The sequence below is a fragment of the Kryptolebias marmoratus genome, linkage group LG5 (assembly GCF_001649575.2).
Source record: "Kryptolebias marmoratus isolate JLee-2015 linkage group LG5, ASM164957v2, whole genome shotgun sequence".
Classification (NCBI taxonomy): Eukaryota; Metazoa; Chordata; class Actinopteri; order Cyprinodontiformes; family Rivulidae; genus Kryptolebias; species Kryptolebias marmoratus.
Window position 1 is genome coordinate 7,162,451 of NC_051434.1, and position 14,410 is coordinate 7,176,860.

Below are 14,410 nucleotides of genomic sequence, written 5' to 3' on the forward strand. Positions count from 1 at the left end.
CCCCCCCCCTCCCCACCAGCATATTTCCATCCTGCTGCCGCCGGGGCGAACGACGCAGGAGCGTCCACTGCCAAACTGTCAGAGTTTCAGTTTCTTTCCCCGCTCTACAAGACTATTAAACCTGCGATAGTTTGATTTATTGCATGTTTTTCTGACTTGTGGGAAAATAAATAAATAAATGGCATAGCTGGCACTTGTGCTTGAAGCTTACTGTAAGGGCTCTGGTTGAATATTATTAAATGAAATGCTGATCTTGATTCTTGGATTCTGCAGACATTATGACTGTGTGGATTTACAGGAAATATTTGAGTGGTAAACTGATCTGTAGGCCAGACTTATTTGACTGGACCTATTGATTTGTGTTTAAAGCTTTGAATTCAAAATAAGCACGCAGCTTCTATCCAGGCTGACTTTACCTAAAGGTGACCACTCAGGATGTAGAAATAGAGACTCCAGGAAGTGACTTCTCTCATCAAAGAGATGCTCACGAATCCGTACCTTTTAGGTGGACTTTTAGACGGAGGCAGATTCCTTTGTTGCCTTTGTTATTTTACATTTTAATACTTTGCTGAGCCAGGTCCTCTTTGATTCCTCACATCTTATTGGATTACAGTCCACTTTGTCCTCCTGCTTGACTTCTCCCATGACAGGGTGGGACAGAAATCTATCAGACCGACTTCATCTACTTAACCTCACAAAAAAAGAAAAAAAAAAAGGCCACCCTGACAAAATCAGAAATAACAGGAAAGTGCTGGTTTTGTCAATAAGACCCTATTAGGTGGAGGGAACATGTCAGCGCAGGAGAGGCCCTAATCCAAACAGCGGAGTAATTAAAACCCCACAGCCCAGCAGCCACCACGGCTGATGGCTGCACCGTCAGGGGCAGCGCTCAGCGTTCAGCACAGAGGGGTCATTTACAGACGGCCATCTCCCACAAAAAAGCCACATTCTGGACAAAGGCCCTTCAAAGTTTTACTCCTTTAGCGATCGTCATTAATTAAAATTTAATTCAGTCCCTCAGACTTCATTTTTTCCTGCTGGTCTCGCTTCATAATTGGCACCTCTTCTCGGTCCTGCACCATTTAGCCCACTTTCTTTCTTGATAATTAAGACCACCGTGTCACCACTCCCACAACACACGCTTGCCAGCGCTGAGCTCCAGCCAGCGTGCACTTGGAAAAACAAACCACCAGATGTCACCCACGCCTCAGTGCCTCCAATCTGGAGTTTTTATGAAGCCTAATGAATTTAGTCTTTTTTTGTTTTTTTGCCTCTTAGTCGAACTGGCTGCTTGGTGCAACAAGAACACAAAACCCCCAAAATGGGGTTTGCACAAATGCTTTGAAGCAACAGGATGCATCTCCTTTTTGTTTGTTGAAGGATTTTGTGCAGTTTTTTTTTTTGACTTGTGACTAGGTCATCCTTCTTTTCCCCTCCGAGGGCCACTCTCCATCCTGTGTGCAGCCGAGCATGAATCTGTTCCTCCGGAGCGCTCCGGATGTGTGACAGGCTTCCTGAGAGAGAGAGGGGGGTAATTCCAAAGGGCAGTAGATGTAATAGGGTAATCTATTATACAGTCCAAGTCTTTCTTCCTCCTTTTTCCCTATCCCTTCCCCCTTCTCCTCTTCTTTCTTCATCTCTCAGCTTCTCCCTGCCTCTGCCCTTGCATCAGCATTTCGCGAGGACAAACACGAAGTAGAGTTTAACTATGCACATTCCCGTTGTCCTCCTGCAGAGCCCAGCACTTTCTCAATTAAAGCCGGAGTCCGTCTGCTCGGCTGATTCAAAGCTCACCCCCCCACCAACACCACCACGTGGGCGGATGCTCCAACACACACACACACAGAGCTTTCATCAGCCCAGCAGTGCGTGACCATCACCACTGCTCATCGGAAGTGAAACCAATCCGGTCATGGATTTTTGACAGAACTTAAAACACGTTTCTGTTTGAAGCTAGTAAGGGTTTGGAAAGTAATCCAGCTTTTTTACAATGTAAGGGATAAGAGGAAAACAGGCTGCCATGTGGAGCTAAACAGTTTTTGTGCTTCTAATGTTGCTTGTGGCTCTTTGTGCCTGCTTTCTATGGTAAATTTAGACCTCTCTGCATTGCTCCTCTTCCTTTTCCAGCCAGAGTATTTTGGAGTGGCTCTTTTTTCACCTGAACTTTTTAATTTAAATCCACGCTCATTTGTTTTGTTTGTCTTCAGTGAGGTTACTTCACGGTGATTTAATTTAAACCTCTCTGCCCTCACCCTCTTTATCTTCAGCCCTTTCACCCTCATCTCTGACATTTTTCTTTTTTTTCCTCCCCATTTTAGGCCCACCTCCCGGAGAGACAGACAGAGCCCACATCTCCTCCTCCTTCTCCTCCTCCTCGCTTGCTGATACTCCTTCCATCTGATGCTGACTGGATGCGGAGCGAAGATTTTCCAGCAGCTTCCTGAGTCTTTGCTGCCTTTTCCTCTCTCTGCCCCCCCTCCTCTTTTTATTTTCTTCCTCTGACATCCGGAGCTGCTGCTCCTCTGCCTCCTCTTCTCCTCCGGTGGTTCACTGCCAGGATGTGGCACTCTGTGGCTCTGCTCCTCTCTGGATTCTCCGCTTTGATCAATGGTGAGGCTGCCTGCATCTCTGTCTCTCTTTCATTCAAGAGTCTGGCTGCAGCGGTGGTATTTTAGAGGGATTCAGGGGCAGGAGTCAGTGCTTTTGACGCTTCGCCTGTGAATTTAAAGTGGAGAAAAGACTCCAGGAGAAGTAAAGTGAGGATCTAGCTCACCTGTTTGCTTGGTTGTCCGCATCTATGGGGGTTTCTGTTTGAGTGATTTGTCTGGAAACATATGTTTTAGGGCTCGGACATCTCTGGCATGACATATTTTAACAGGCAGATTGACACCCCCCTGTCTGTGCAGAACATCAGATGACAGGTGCAGCACGCCGCAAAATCTGAGCCGTCGGAACATTTCATCATTTCAGCGTTTGCTTTCTGTCCGTCTCTGTGTGCACATCAAGGGAACCCCCCCCCCCCTGCAGAGAAGCAGAAACAAATCAGTTTAATGACACAGTATGGATCAGCTCTTCCATCTTGCCTCCCTGTTGCTGCAGCCGGGCTGACGAGGCTCGGAGCTGCTGAACGTTCAGGCTTGACAGCGGCTGGCGGAGCCGAGAGGAGAGTGGGTGAACTTTCCCTGCAGGCTGAAGTGCCGACAGCGAAGCCGTGTTCCAGTTTGTATTTAAGAGAAGGACGACGATGAAAAACAAGAACAACACAAAAGGGCGCGGGGACGGTAAAAGTTTTAGACTGTGTTGCTGCAGCTCGACTTGTGAAGCCAAAGCCATCCAGGGCTTCTCCATCATTCTGACGTGCTCTGAAACCGCCTCGAGTGCTCGCACGTTCCCGCTCCTGCCTCTCTGTCACATTTTCAGCTGATGTTTCTCTTTGCTACACAGCTCAGCCTTAGAGATACACAATCGCAGGTGGAGAAAACTTCCTGCACACGAATGCAGATTTATTTGGCCAATCCAGCCTATTTCAAATCAAGAGAAATGTATTTTTACCTGTTTGCCAGCAGCTTCAAACTTGATGAACCGATAAGCTCAGCTGCAAAGGCGAGCTTTTTTAATTAAAGCACCCCAGTAAATATAAGGCCTACCTCCCTCCATATGACTTTCAGAGAGCAACTCATACTTTATTAGTTTTATTTTGATTATTTCAAATCTTTTTATTATTTTTTTCTGTGCTGCTGCTGATTAGTGGTCGCCTGCAGGCTGTTAAAAGAGCAGCGGTCTGCCATCTGACAGGAAAGAAAGGTCACATTAAACCTGCACCGACTTCGGCTTTCAACTCATTTCAGGATCCAATTTAAAAATATTTGCTTTTAAGGGTCTCAGCTGCACGGCTCCACAGCCAGAACACTGACGGCTGCAAACCACTTGTTCTTTCATGTTCTTAGATTCAGGCCATTTTTTTTTTTTTTTTTTTGCATCAGCCCCTAAACTGTGGAATAATTTACCTTTTTCACGTAACAGCTGCTCGGAGCCTTGATCGTTTTAAATCAATGCTGCAAACCCTTTTCTTCTCACCTGTTCTTCCTCTCAGCTGAGCAGAATATCTTGGCTTTTAATGTGCGAGCACTTTGTTTTACTTGCAGCTTGTTATTTCACAGCCCATATGTTCGGATTGAGCTTTTGTTAATCCTCCACTGAGACATCAAGATGCAGCATTTCATAACCCTCCTACACGGTATGAACATCTGATTTAAGAACCTTTGAGTTGTAAATGAAACGAGAAAGAAAACTCTGATTTTGGGAGAATCTTGGGGTTGTTAAAAAGGACGTATTAACGAGAGAAAAGGCTGAGAAAAAGAATTAAACACTCTTACATTTTTAATCAGTCTGTACATTTGAGTTGACCTCTGGGCCTTCCAAACTAACCTAATTATACTTTAATTTGTACCAATTATGTCCTGATAAGACTTCCTGGTATTTCTAATTGGTTTACGAAATGTTCTCAAGGTTCTCTGCGAATCGTTCTTTTGTTTGCTGATTTCCCCCTGGATTATATTAATCTGTATTAATGCTGGATATTTCATTCGAGCTCGAGAGCCGAACCTTTCCTCCACATCTTGTTTGGAAAGTTTAAACCGCAAAAGTAAAAAGGAGCGTGACTAATGGTGATAAAATTTCGTGCTAATTTCATCATTACATTTCCTGTTTTGCAGCCTTTCCCCCCTGACACTTCGATGTAATTGCGTTCTCCTAAAGATGACGATTTTTAAACAGTTCATAAACAGTTCAGTTTCTCAGGACTAAATCTCCTAATTTGCTCTCCCGCATGCAGTACGGTGTTTTCAGCACATCTTCATTTGATTCCCAGCTGACGCAGACTTTTTAAAGAGCCGCGAGTGTGATCAGTCACCAGTTTCCTGCTTCTCCAGTGTCGTTACAGGGGCCTCATCAGAGGAACCTGCTGAAGAACCTGCTGAAGGACTACAACCGGATGGAGCGGCCCGTGGGCAACGACTCTCACCCCCTCACCGTCGTCTTTACGCTCAGTTTGATACAGATCATGGATGTGGTAGGTGCAAACAACCGTCTCTATTCCTTACCTCAACAGCCACCAGACAGATGAATAATGGATGAAATAAAACATCCAGCCTGAAGTTATGAAAGTCAGAACTCAGATTATACAAAAAAAATGAAGTTGTCACCACATTATGCCTAAAACTGTATGACACTATTAATAATACCTAAATTTGTCCATATTTGTGAGTTTACATGTGAACCTAAAGGCGAAATCTTTGATATGAATGAAAAATCACGCTCAGTTCTCTGCTCTGTGATAAACAAGGCAGCATGCTTTTGAATGTGTTGCAGGATGAGAAGAACCAAGTGTTAACGTCCAACATGTGGCTACAGATGGTAAGAACGAGCCTCCTCTGCTGTCCTGAGTGTTTTTCCTTTTCATGAACCAGCTGATGCGATCTGTAACGCCGAGAATTAAGGTCACGAAACTCGCTGTAACCCAGTATCCCTAAATTTAGAAGAGAACAAAAAATAGCCCCTCTTCTGAAAGTGCAAGTGTAATACAGTGCCTGTCAAAAAGAGCCTCCACCTGGATTTAACCGAGCAAGTTAGTGAGGGAACGTGCTCCGGTGATTAATACGTTTTAGGGATTTAACTCCTAACTAATACTATGAGAGGCTTTCATAGCTTCCTGGTCACCAAAATCTAGTTCATAATGCGACTGAGATGTGCTGAAGAAAGATTTTACACAATAATTTTACTCTCATAAGAAAAAAACCCATAAAAACCTGAGGCTGACTAATGTTTTGCCTTTGCATTATTAGATAGATTATTGGGGAACGTCTTGGTAATTGTGTGCTATGGTCAACACAAAATATACTGCTGTGAAGAAGTATTAACCCCCTTTTTTTCAATTTTCTGACTTTTTTTGTCACATACACGTTTCAGATCATCAAACATGTTAATATCAGACAAAGATAACCCGAGTAAACAGAAAATGCAGTTTTAAAATGATGTTTTCATGTCTGTACGTGAAAAGGTAATTACCCCCTCAACGTAATAACTGGTTGTGTCAATTTAAGTGAAGTGTTTGTGGCACTGAGTCTTTCTCGTGGCTGTGGAGGAATTTTGCGGCTGTGATTCGGATCGTTGTCCGGCTGCAGAACCCGACCGTGAACAAGCTTCAGGTCACAAACTGATGGCCGGACGTTCTCCTTCAGGGTGTTTTTTGTACAGAGCTGAATTTATGGCTCCCATCAGTTACTGCAAGTCGTTCAGGTTCGGGTCCAGAAGCAGCAAAGCGGTCCCAGACCATCACACTACCACCACCGTGTTTCACTGTCGTTCCGATGGACTTTTTCTGAAACGCAGCGTTAGGGTGATGCCAAACGCAGTGGAAAGTTCTACTTTTGTCTCGTCAAGCCCCAGAATATCTTCTCCGAAGTCTTAAAGGATCATCAAGATGTTTTTTTTTTGGGGGCGAATGTGGTTTTTGCTCAGCCTTGAAACTCCCCCACGGAGGCAGTTTTTGTCTCATCTCTTTCTTGAATCGTGAACACTGACCCTAACTGAGTTAAGTGAGGCCCGCAGAACTTTACATGTTGTTCTGGGTTCTTTTGTGACAAACCCGGATGAGCTGCTCTTGGAGTCGTTTTGGTCATCTGGCCACTCCTGGGAAGGTTCGCCGCCTTTTCATGTTCTGTTCATTTCCGTATAAAGGCTCCATTTAATCGACTTCTTGATCCTGTAATCGGGCCTGGGTGTCTCACAGTTCATTAATGATTTAACGAGGGGGGCCACTACAGGCTGGTTTGAGTAGCTGTTTTCCCTTTAATAAAAGAAAAAATCGTTTAAAAACTGTCTTTGTCTGATAGTAAAGTTTATTTGCTGATTTGAAACATTTAGGCAGGAACAGAAGCTGTAAGGGGGGAAATACTTTTTCACAGCACTGTGTCTTAAATTATTAATCCGTTTCTGTTGATGTGAGATTGAAGTGAAAGCTTCTGGGCTGTAATCTGCAGGTCTCAGTGTGTTTTCTGTGTGTGTTCAAAGAGTTGGTTCGACCACTACCTCCAGTGGAACCAGAGCGAACACCCTGGGGTGAAAAACCTCCGCTTCACCACGGATCAGGTGTGGACGCCGGACATACTGCTCTACAACAGGTAAAACACCTGAACGCAAACCCGGCACGCGTCTGCAACACCTCAGCGGGTGATGTCACTTCCTCCTCCTGTCCCTCCTCAGTGCAGATGACGACTTTGACTCCACCTTTAAGACTAACGTTCTGGTGAACTCCAGCGGATTTGCCAAGTATCTCCCTCCAGGTGGGTTCCCTCCTCTGTATATTATTATTTTTTCGTTCACTTTATTCGTTTCCCAGAGGTGCAGCTGCAGGTTCTCGCTCTGCAGTCCCCGCATGTCGTCCTGTTTGTGCACTTGACATTAATATTTCATCAATAAAACAGCATTTCTGGTTAGAAACTGGTTAGTGTGCTGTAACGTCTATAAATAAGAGGCACTCGCCTCCTTCGCTCCCTGCCTTAACCTAAACACAAGACCCCTGCTAGGCTGCGAAGGTAACGGCTCCTCTGGGTTTTCACGGGTCTTTGCTTTGTATTTTCTCAGGCTCTTCCAGATTAAAGTAGCTTCGGCGTGAATCCCTCGTGCAGCTGAGGGGTTAGAGCTGAAATTACCCACTACAGTAAAAGACATGGGCTGTGAGCACAAAGAGCCACACTATCAGTTCTGTTGAAAAGGCCAGATTTATCGATAGGCTGCTGCTGAATGTGTTTACAGACGCTTTATGCTGTGAGGTAGATCAGAGGCAGGTAGGGGAAGGAGCAAAAGAAGAGCTCAGGTGAATTAAATGAGATGGAGGAGAGTTTTGACACTATTAGGAAACTACGAAAGGAGAGAAATGAAAACAAACGAAACAGTTGCTGACCTCTGTTTGGGGATCTTATTGACAACTAATAAAAGGCTCCAGGTTGAGTGGCAGGAACGGAGCGTGAGGCTGACGTGAAGTAAATAACGTGGATCCCAGGTGTCTGCTGATCTCGTGTTTGGAGAGCTCTTGTTTTGTCTGGATTAATGGCATTTCAGAAGAGAAGGTGCAGCAGGTTTTCAGCTCTTATCTCAATCGGGTGACATTTACAACAAGGTAATCTTGTCTAGAGCCCTTGTAATGCGTGCTTTGGAAGTGATTTTTTGTTTTGTTTCAGGGGCTCTGAAATGGGGATTGCTCTGAGCAGCACAGGAAGAAAACAATTCAGCTGTCTTGTTTGAACCAAGGCTACTGAACGTCTTGGAGAGACAGGTTACAAAATAAGACACGCGAAGCACAAAAGCAGCATTATCTCTGGTTTGTGACAAGGTGAAAATTCAAAGGCCTAATAATACTTGAAGGAATGCATATCACCCGCCACCTGTTGTAGCTCAGGGGTGTCAAACTCCGTTCCTCGGGGGCCGCTCTCCTGCAGGTTTTAGACGTGTTCTTGCTTTAAAACACCTGGTTTAAATGGATGACTTGTTGCCGTGCTCCTGGAGAACTCGATGATTTGGCGAGGAGGTAATTAAACCGTTTGAATCAGGTGTGTTGGAGCAGAAAAACCTAAAACTCCCAGGACAGTGGCCCTTGAGGCCCGGAGTTTGACACCCCATAATTGTAGCTGTTTTAGTCTAGCCCTTAAAATAACATCTCATGCCAAATCATATCACACTCGGAGTCTGTGTTGTGAATGACTCTCAGCTACTACCACGTCACATTTTAGTTAGAGTTACTGTCAGTTTTTGTGTTGGCTGATGTCAATTAGCTGTGGTGGCCATCTTAAACTGGATTGACTCCAAAGATAAAGGAGTTGTAGAAATATATCTAATGATCGTCTCTTGAATGTTTCATCACAATCCATCCAGTGGTTCATGAGATATTTTGTTAACAGACAGACACATTATCACCTCTTGGCAGCTGGACATAATAAAGACCTTTTATCCTCGTGAAGCACAAATTGAATATCAGCAGCTGAATCTTAAAGAGCCAAATGTGTATCAAACTAAATTTACAGCTCTTTTGATTTTTGGGATCTTTTTTTTTATAGATAATTTTAGATGAACTTCTGCTCTTAAAGCTGATAAGTTTTAAAATTTTTTTAATACTTCTCCAAACTCTACTTTCATTTACCTCTGAGGGCTGATTTGCATGTCGACAGGCTCATAATGAACGTCTCTGAGAGCTTCAAGGCTTCACTGACATTTTGGTTGTGTGTGTGTGTGTGTGTGTCTGAATGTTTTAACACGCTTGATTAGTTTATTCCTTTAAGTACATTAAAGGATGCGGTTTGCCAGCAACCAGGATCGTTGTGATTCTTCATATTGGGGTGGGGTGGGGTGGGGTGGGGGGGATTACACCCTGCATGTGTGGCGTGCTGATGCGTACACTTATTTTGCATGATAACAGTGGCAATCTCATTAGGGCACTACTGGTAAATCTCATTTTTCAGCGATGTGGATGTTTCCTTCTGTTGCTGCTGATGCTCGGTGAACAGCTGTATGCAGGCAGAGCGGAGAGGAGAAAATCTGAGAAGTGGAGGAGTGACAACACTGCTGCCAGATTTTTTTTTATAGACATGTCTTTGATGGGAGGTTGTTTATTATCCAGTCTCTGCTTTCTTTTTTTTTTTTTTTTCCCCCCTCAGCTTCGAAACAGAATTTTATAGCAGTAAATTCTGTGGACTGGCATATCGTTAACAAAAACTTCACTGCAGTGGGTTCTGTTAGATTCGATGCAGAGGTTTTTTTTTCACATCACCTCGGTGTAAAAATCTAGTCAGGTTGAATGAAAGCTCTAACAAGCTATTTGATATTCATGACAGACTCTGCACAGTCCTCCACTACATCTGTTTCCAGTCTCCACAGGAAACTGCAGGGGTCAATACAGTCGTCTTGTCAATTGACTGTCAGGCTGTAACTTCCTGCCCTCTTCCCTCACGTCTCCTTTTCCCTCTCAGGAATCTTCATGAGCACGTGCAACGTGGACGTCCGCTGGTTCCCTTTTGACATTCAGAAATGCGAGCTGAAATTCGGCTCGTGGACGTACGACGGCTGGCTGCTGGACCTTCAGATGACTGACGCTGACATCTCGGGGTACATGCCCAACGGCGAGTGGGACCTAATCGGTCAGTCTGGAGGAACATCTGCTTCTGTGTCCTCTGTTAAAAAAAACAACCCTGACAGTGACAGTGACTTTGTCTTTGTGTTTTTGCAGGTGTTCCTGGCACCAGAAATGAGGTTTTCTATGATTGCTGTAAGGAGCCTTACCCAGATGTGACTTTTGTTATAACAATACGGCGGCGGACTCTCTACTACGCCCTGAATCTGCTCATCCCGTGTGTGCTGCTGTCGTCCATGACTCTACTAATCTTTGTGCTGCCAGCCGACTCCGGGGAGAAGATCTCGCTGGGTGAGTGGAAGTCTGATGCTAAATTTGGGGTCTGTGTTAAATAGTGTGCTCATTAGGACCAGTAAAGGGTCAGAATTAATGTAAAGTAACAAGACTGCACTGACTCCTAATAAACGATCTTCATCGAAAACACAACTACAGCTCAGTTTGACCACTTTTAGGTTTTTCTGAAACCAGTTCTTTAACTGTAGCATCATTTATCAGAGGTTCATTGTTGCTGTTCATGAGAGGGGCCTGACAATGAGGAGGATTTTTCACATTAAACCGTTTCTGATACATCTCGATTCAACATCGCTGAACTAAGAGACGTTTAAGCCGTTCTTTTCCTTTAAAGGCTCAGCTGCTGGTTTTGTTGCGAGCTTTGGGTTAATTTCCTGCTGTGAAGCAACAGCTTGACACTGGTGTCAAACGCACATTAATCATGTTTCCATTATCTCGTTTGTAGTAAACTATCCGGCCTGTGGCCTTGTCAGGAAGCTGGCAGTGAAGGTCCTCCTAAGCATGATGGTATTAAACAGACTAATGCTCACTTCAAAACTTTTAAAGTACATACAGTACTGCGCTTAAATATTAAGTCATTCCATTTTTTTTCTTAATAACTTGCCTTGAAGAAACCAGCCTTTCTTGGAAGTGGTAATGAGCTGAAGATCTTCCAAAGTTTGTTTTCTGTTTGTTAAGCTACTTAACTCTGACCTGTGGATCATTCAAACATAAAAAGGCTCCTAAACTCAGAGGATGAACCGATGTTGACAATGATGCTTGCTTCTTTTTTTAACCTTCTGCCCTTTAAACATATCATGAAACAACTGGCTCATCTGTCTGCAGGACATACAGCTGGTCATTTAAAGACAGGAAATATGTTTTTCTGGAGAGAAATGGTTTCCCTGTTGGTGTCCTTCCATTCCCATCATTCCTACTCGTTGTTTTTCTTAAAGTGGGGAGCTAAATGAAAAAATATTTTCGTGAGCTGCTGCGTTTTCTTCTGGTGCTTTGGCTGTTGCTGTTTCCATGGAGGCACGATGTGTTCTCGGTGGGCTTTGCAGGACGCTTAGCCCTAGTGACGGGAGGAACTGTTTTTGAGTTACCTAAATTCGCAAAGAATGTTATCTTTTCAATAACCTCCCAACTTTGAGAAGTCCTGTTATGTTGCATCGTTCCACCGACCAGCCGTCTGGATGAGATGAGTCTTTGTTTAAAAGGACGGGCACCTTTCCTCCAGAGTTGGGAACAATATGACATCCACGTTTGGAAATTTTACAACAAAAAGAAAAAAGAATCTGTTGTGATTGTAGCATGGTTTGTAGATGATGTGTCTAACTGTGATGTATAAATCCTGCTAATTCAAAAGGAGTAAACTTTTTTTCATCTCGCTCAAAGTTCCTGACCCAGAAATGGAAAGGTACCAAACAAAAGATGAAACAAAGCAAGCAAGGTCCCGTAAACGCAAAGTGCCTGACTCCGGGTCTCTCAGACCCAACGAGTTCGAATGCAGACGCGCTGAAAGCTGAAAGTGGACCGCTGCAGAACGAGAGCACACGGACGGCACGGCAGATTATCAGGAGGCACAAAGAGGCAAAGCGGGGAGGGGGGGAGGAGCGGAGTGAGGAGAGGGATTACCGGATAACTAAATGGGCACATGAGAAAAATCACGGCGGAGGAGAAGAGAGCGATGGGTGTGGGAAGACGGCAAAAAGGACGGGCGAGGAATTAGAAACAGATGAGAGAGGACGACAGAGCCGAGAAGGAGAAGAATGAAGAAAGGGAAGACAACTGAATGAACCAAATGACACCATGAAGCAGCGCTGCAAGTACCTTTTAACATCAGTCTCATCCTGTCTAAAAATAAGTGATGCTCATATCAGAACAGTAAACACTCCAGACTCTTTTATCTCAGCTTCACGGAGCTGAAATAATGAGTTAACGAACACAAGTAGTATTGTCCTGAACACAAATAAATCATTTCAGTCATTTAGGAACAAAAATATCAAACATAATTTGCTCTCAGCTCCTCCAGTGCAAGAATTTCCTTTCATCTGCTGCCTGATTACTGTTAATTGACTGTTTTTGAGCTTCAGAACATTCAGCAGACATTAAAAGCCACAAGGAAAATATCCTCTCGGGTTCTGCGAAATAAAAATGGACATTTTAACTGAAAGTTTCAGGAAACCAAGTTAAAAGAACCATTAACGGCTTTATGTTCGCTAGACGTTTCATTATCTTTGGCGCGCTCCATCCACTCGCTGAATACGCTCTGTAATTTAGATAAATAATTATGATTTTGCTTAAAAATCCTGTTCGACTCGTGTCTGAGTGGGAGTGACGCCTTAATGGCATTGTGAAAGCATGTCCTCTCCCTCAGTGAAGGTATATTATGCAGCTTTTCACCAGAGGGGGAAAAAAAAGCCTTACACATGCGGTCAATTAACCTATTGATGTAATTAAGGCTAGTGAATTGATTATGTAGAGGAGAGCTTACACACTGCCTTCCAGGAAAATACTCTGCTGTCATTTCCAGTTGATGGAGGAGACACCGGGACAAAGTGGCTGAGCTTTAAAAAAAGGAAACATAAAGAAGGATTTTTAATCTACCTAACATCATCAAGCCAGTCATATTTTATCCCTCCCAGACCAGGAGTTTAATTGAATGTTCGAACTGAAAGCAGTCAGGCCAGCGAAGCACTTGTTAAATTCTGCTTAAACGAAGACGAGTTTCCCAGTCGGAGCGCATATGAGGTGTGCTTTTTTTTTTTTTTTTTTTACAATCGCAGTCTGAACTGTTTAGGAGGAGGTTTGTTTGCCGTGCGTAGGAGCCTTTAAGGCTGGAGAGGTACAAAACAACCGGAGGCAATCCAGCGTTTGAGCATTAGCCGGTCATTTCCATAAATCGAACCCGATCTCATCATGAGCCTGACCATTTATCACAACGCACCAGTGGAGTTTCCCACAAAGAGGCAAAAACGACTCCAGGGAGGAGACTAAACCACAGTATTGATTGCTTAACAAAATGTAGCTAAAGCATTAGGAACCATGTGTCCGTCTGTCCGTCCTGCAGGTATCACCGTGCTGCTGTCGCTCACTGTTTTCATGCTGCTGGTCGCAGAGATCATGCCCGCCACGTCCGACTCCGTCCCTCTCATAGGTATGTATACGGAGAAGGTAAAAAACAAACTCACCTCGCCTGATTTAACGATCTGTCGTAACATTTAATGATGAGCAGCATGTTGCTGCTTCTACTGAATAAAGATGCAGTTTAAGTTTTTTTTTGAAAACTTACAGTTTGAGCTTGACTGGTTCCAGATCTGTAAAACAAAGAAGTGGATTTTGCTCAAGGCCCGATGGTTTTTAGGGGACGGAGAAGGTTGCCGTGTTTTTATCTCCAACTATGTTTGTTCTGCTCACGCAGCGCAGACTCGTGACGCCTTTGTTGCGCCTCATTATTCCCGCTGCAAAGACACGAAGACAGAACGGAGGGTCAAAGGTGCAGGAGAATTAGCAGCACCTTCTCTGAGCCCAAGCTTAGTTAGAGACAAAGACCAGAAATCTGCCCCGTTTTGTTTAACAAATCAAAATCTAACACAATTTAAAAAATGGATTTATTGGGCACAGATAATGGTAGCAGATGAGATGGTTATTTTCCATGGAAGGCTTTGCTTATTTCTGCAAGACAACGCCCAATGGTATTTATATATTATAAGTGTCACACTGTGTTAAAACATTCAATTACTCTGTCTTGCCTGAAGTCACAGCCAATAAAACCACCTGAACAGAATGAAATGAGGAAAACACCTAAAACAGATGCCTAAAACTAAAGTCCTACATCACGGCTGTTTTAAATATACAGCAGCAGATCTCAGTTCCTTTATCTTCTGAAGATTATATATATATATATATATATATATATATATATATATATATATATATATATATATATATATA

At 43.7% G+C, this 14,410-nt stretch overlaps 1 protein-coding gene across 1 annotated transcript in view; it reads left to right on the forward strand.

Annotated features, from left to right (window-relative positions):
• Positions 1-2,558: 2,558 nt before the first annotated feature.
• chrna11 (cholinergic receptor, nicotinic, alpha 11) overlaps positions 2,559-14,410 on the forward strand; it is a 15,114-nt gene continuing 3,262 nt past the window's right edge. Inside the window, exons 1-8 of the mRNA XM_025007424.2 lie at positions 2,559-2,610; positions 4,932-5,071; positions 5,371-5,415; positions 7,072-7,181; positions 7,264-7,343; positions 10,023-10,190; positions 10,280-10,474; positions 13,527-13,613. Coding sequence (XP_024863192.1) covers positions 2,559-2,610; positions 4,932-5,071; positions 5,371-5,415; positions 7,072-7,181; positions 7,264-7,343; positions 10,023-10,190; positions 10,280-10,474; positions 13,527-13,613 — 877 coding nt within the window. The remainder of the gene's footprint in view (positions 2,611-4,931; positions 5,072-5,370; positions 5,416-7,071; positions 7,182-7,263; positions 7,344-10,022; positions 10,191-10,279; positions 10,475-13,526; positions 13,614-14,410) is intronic.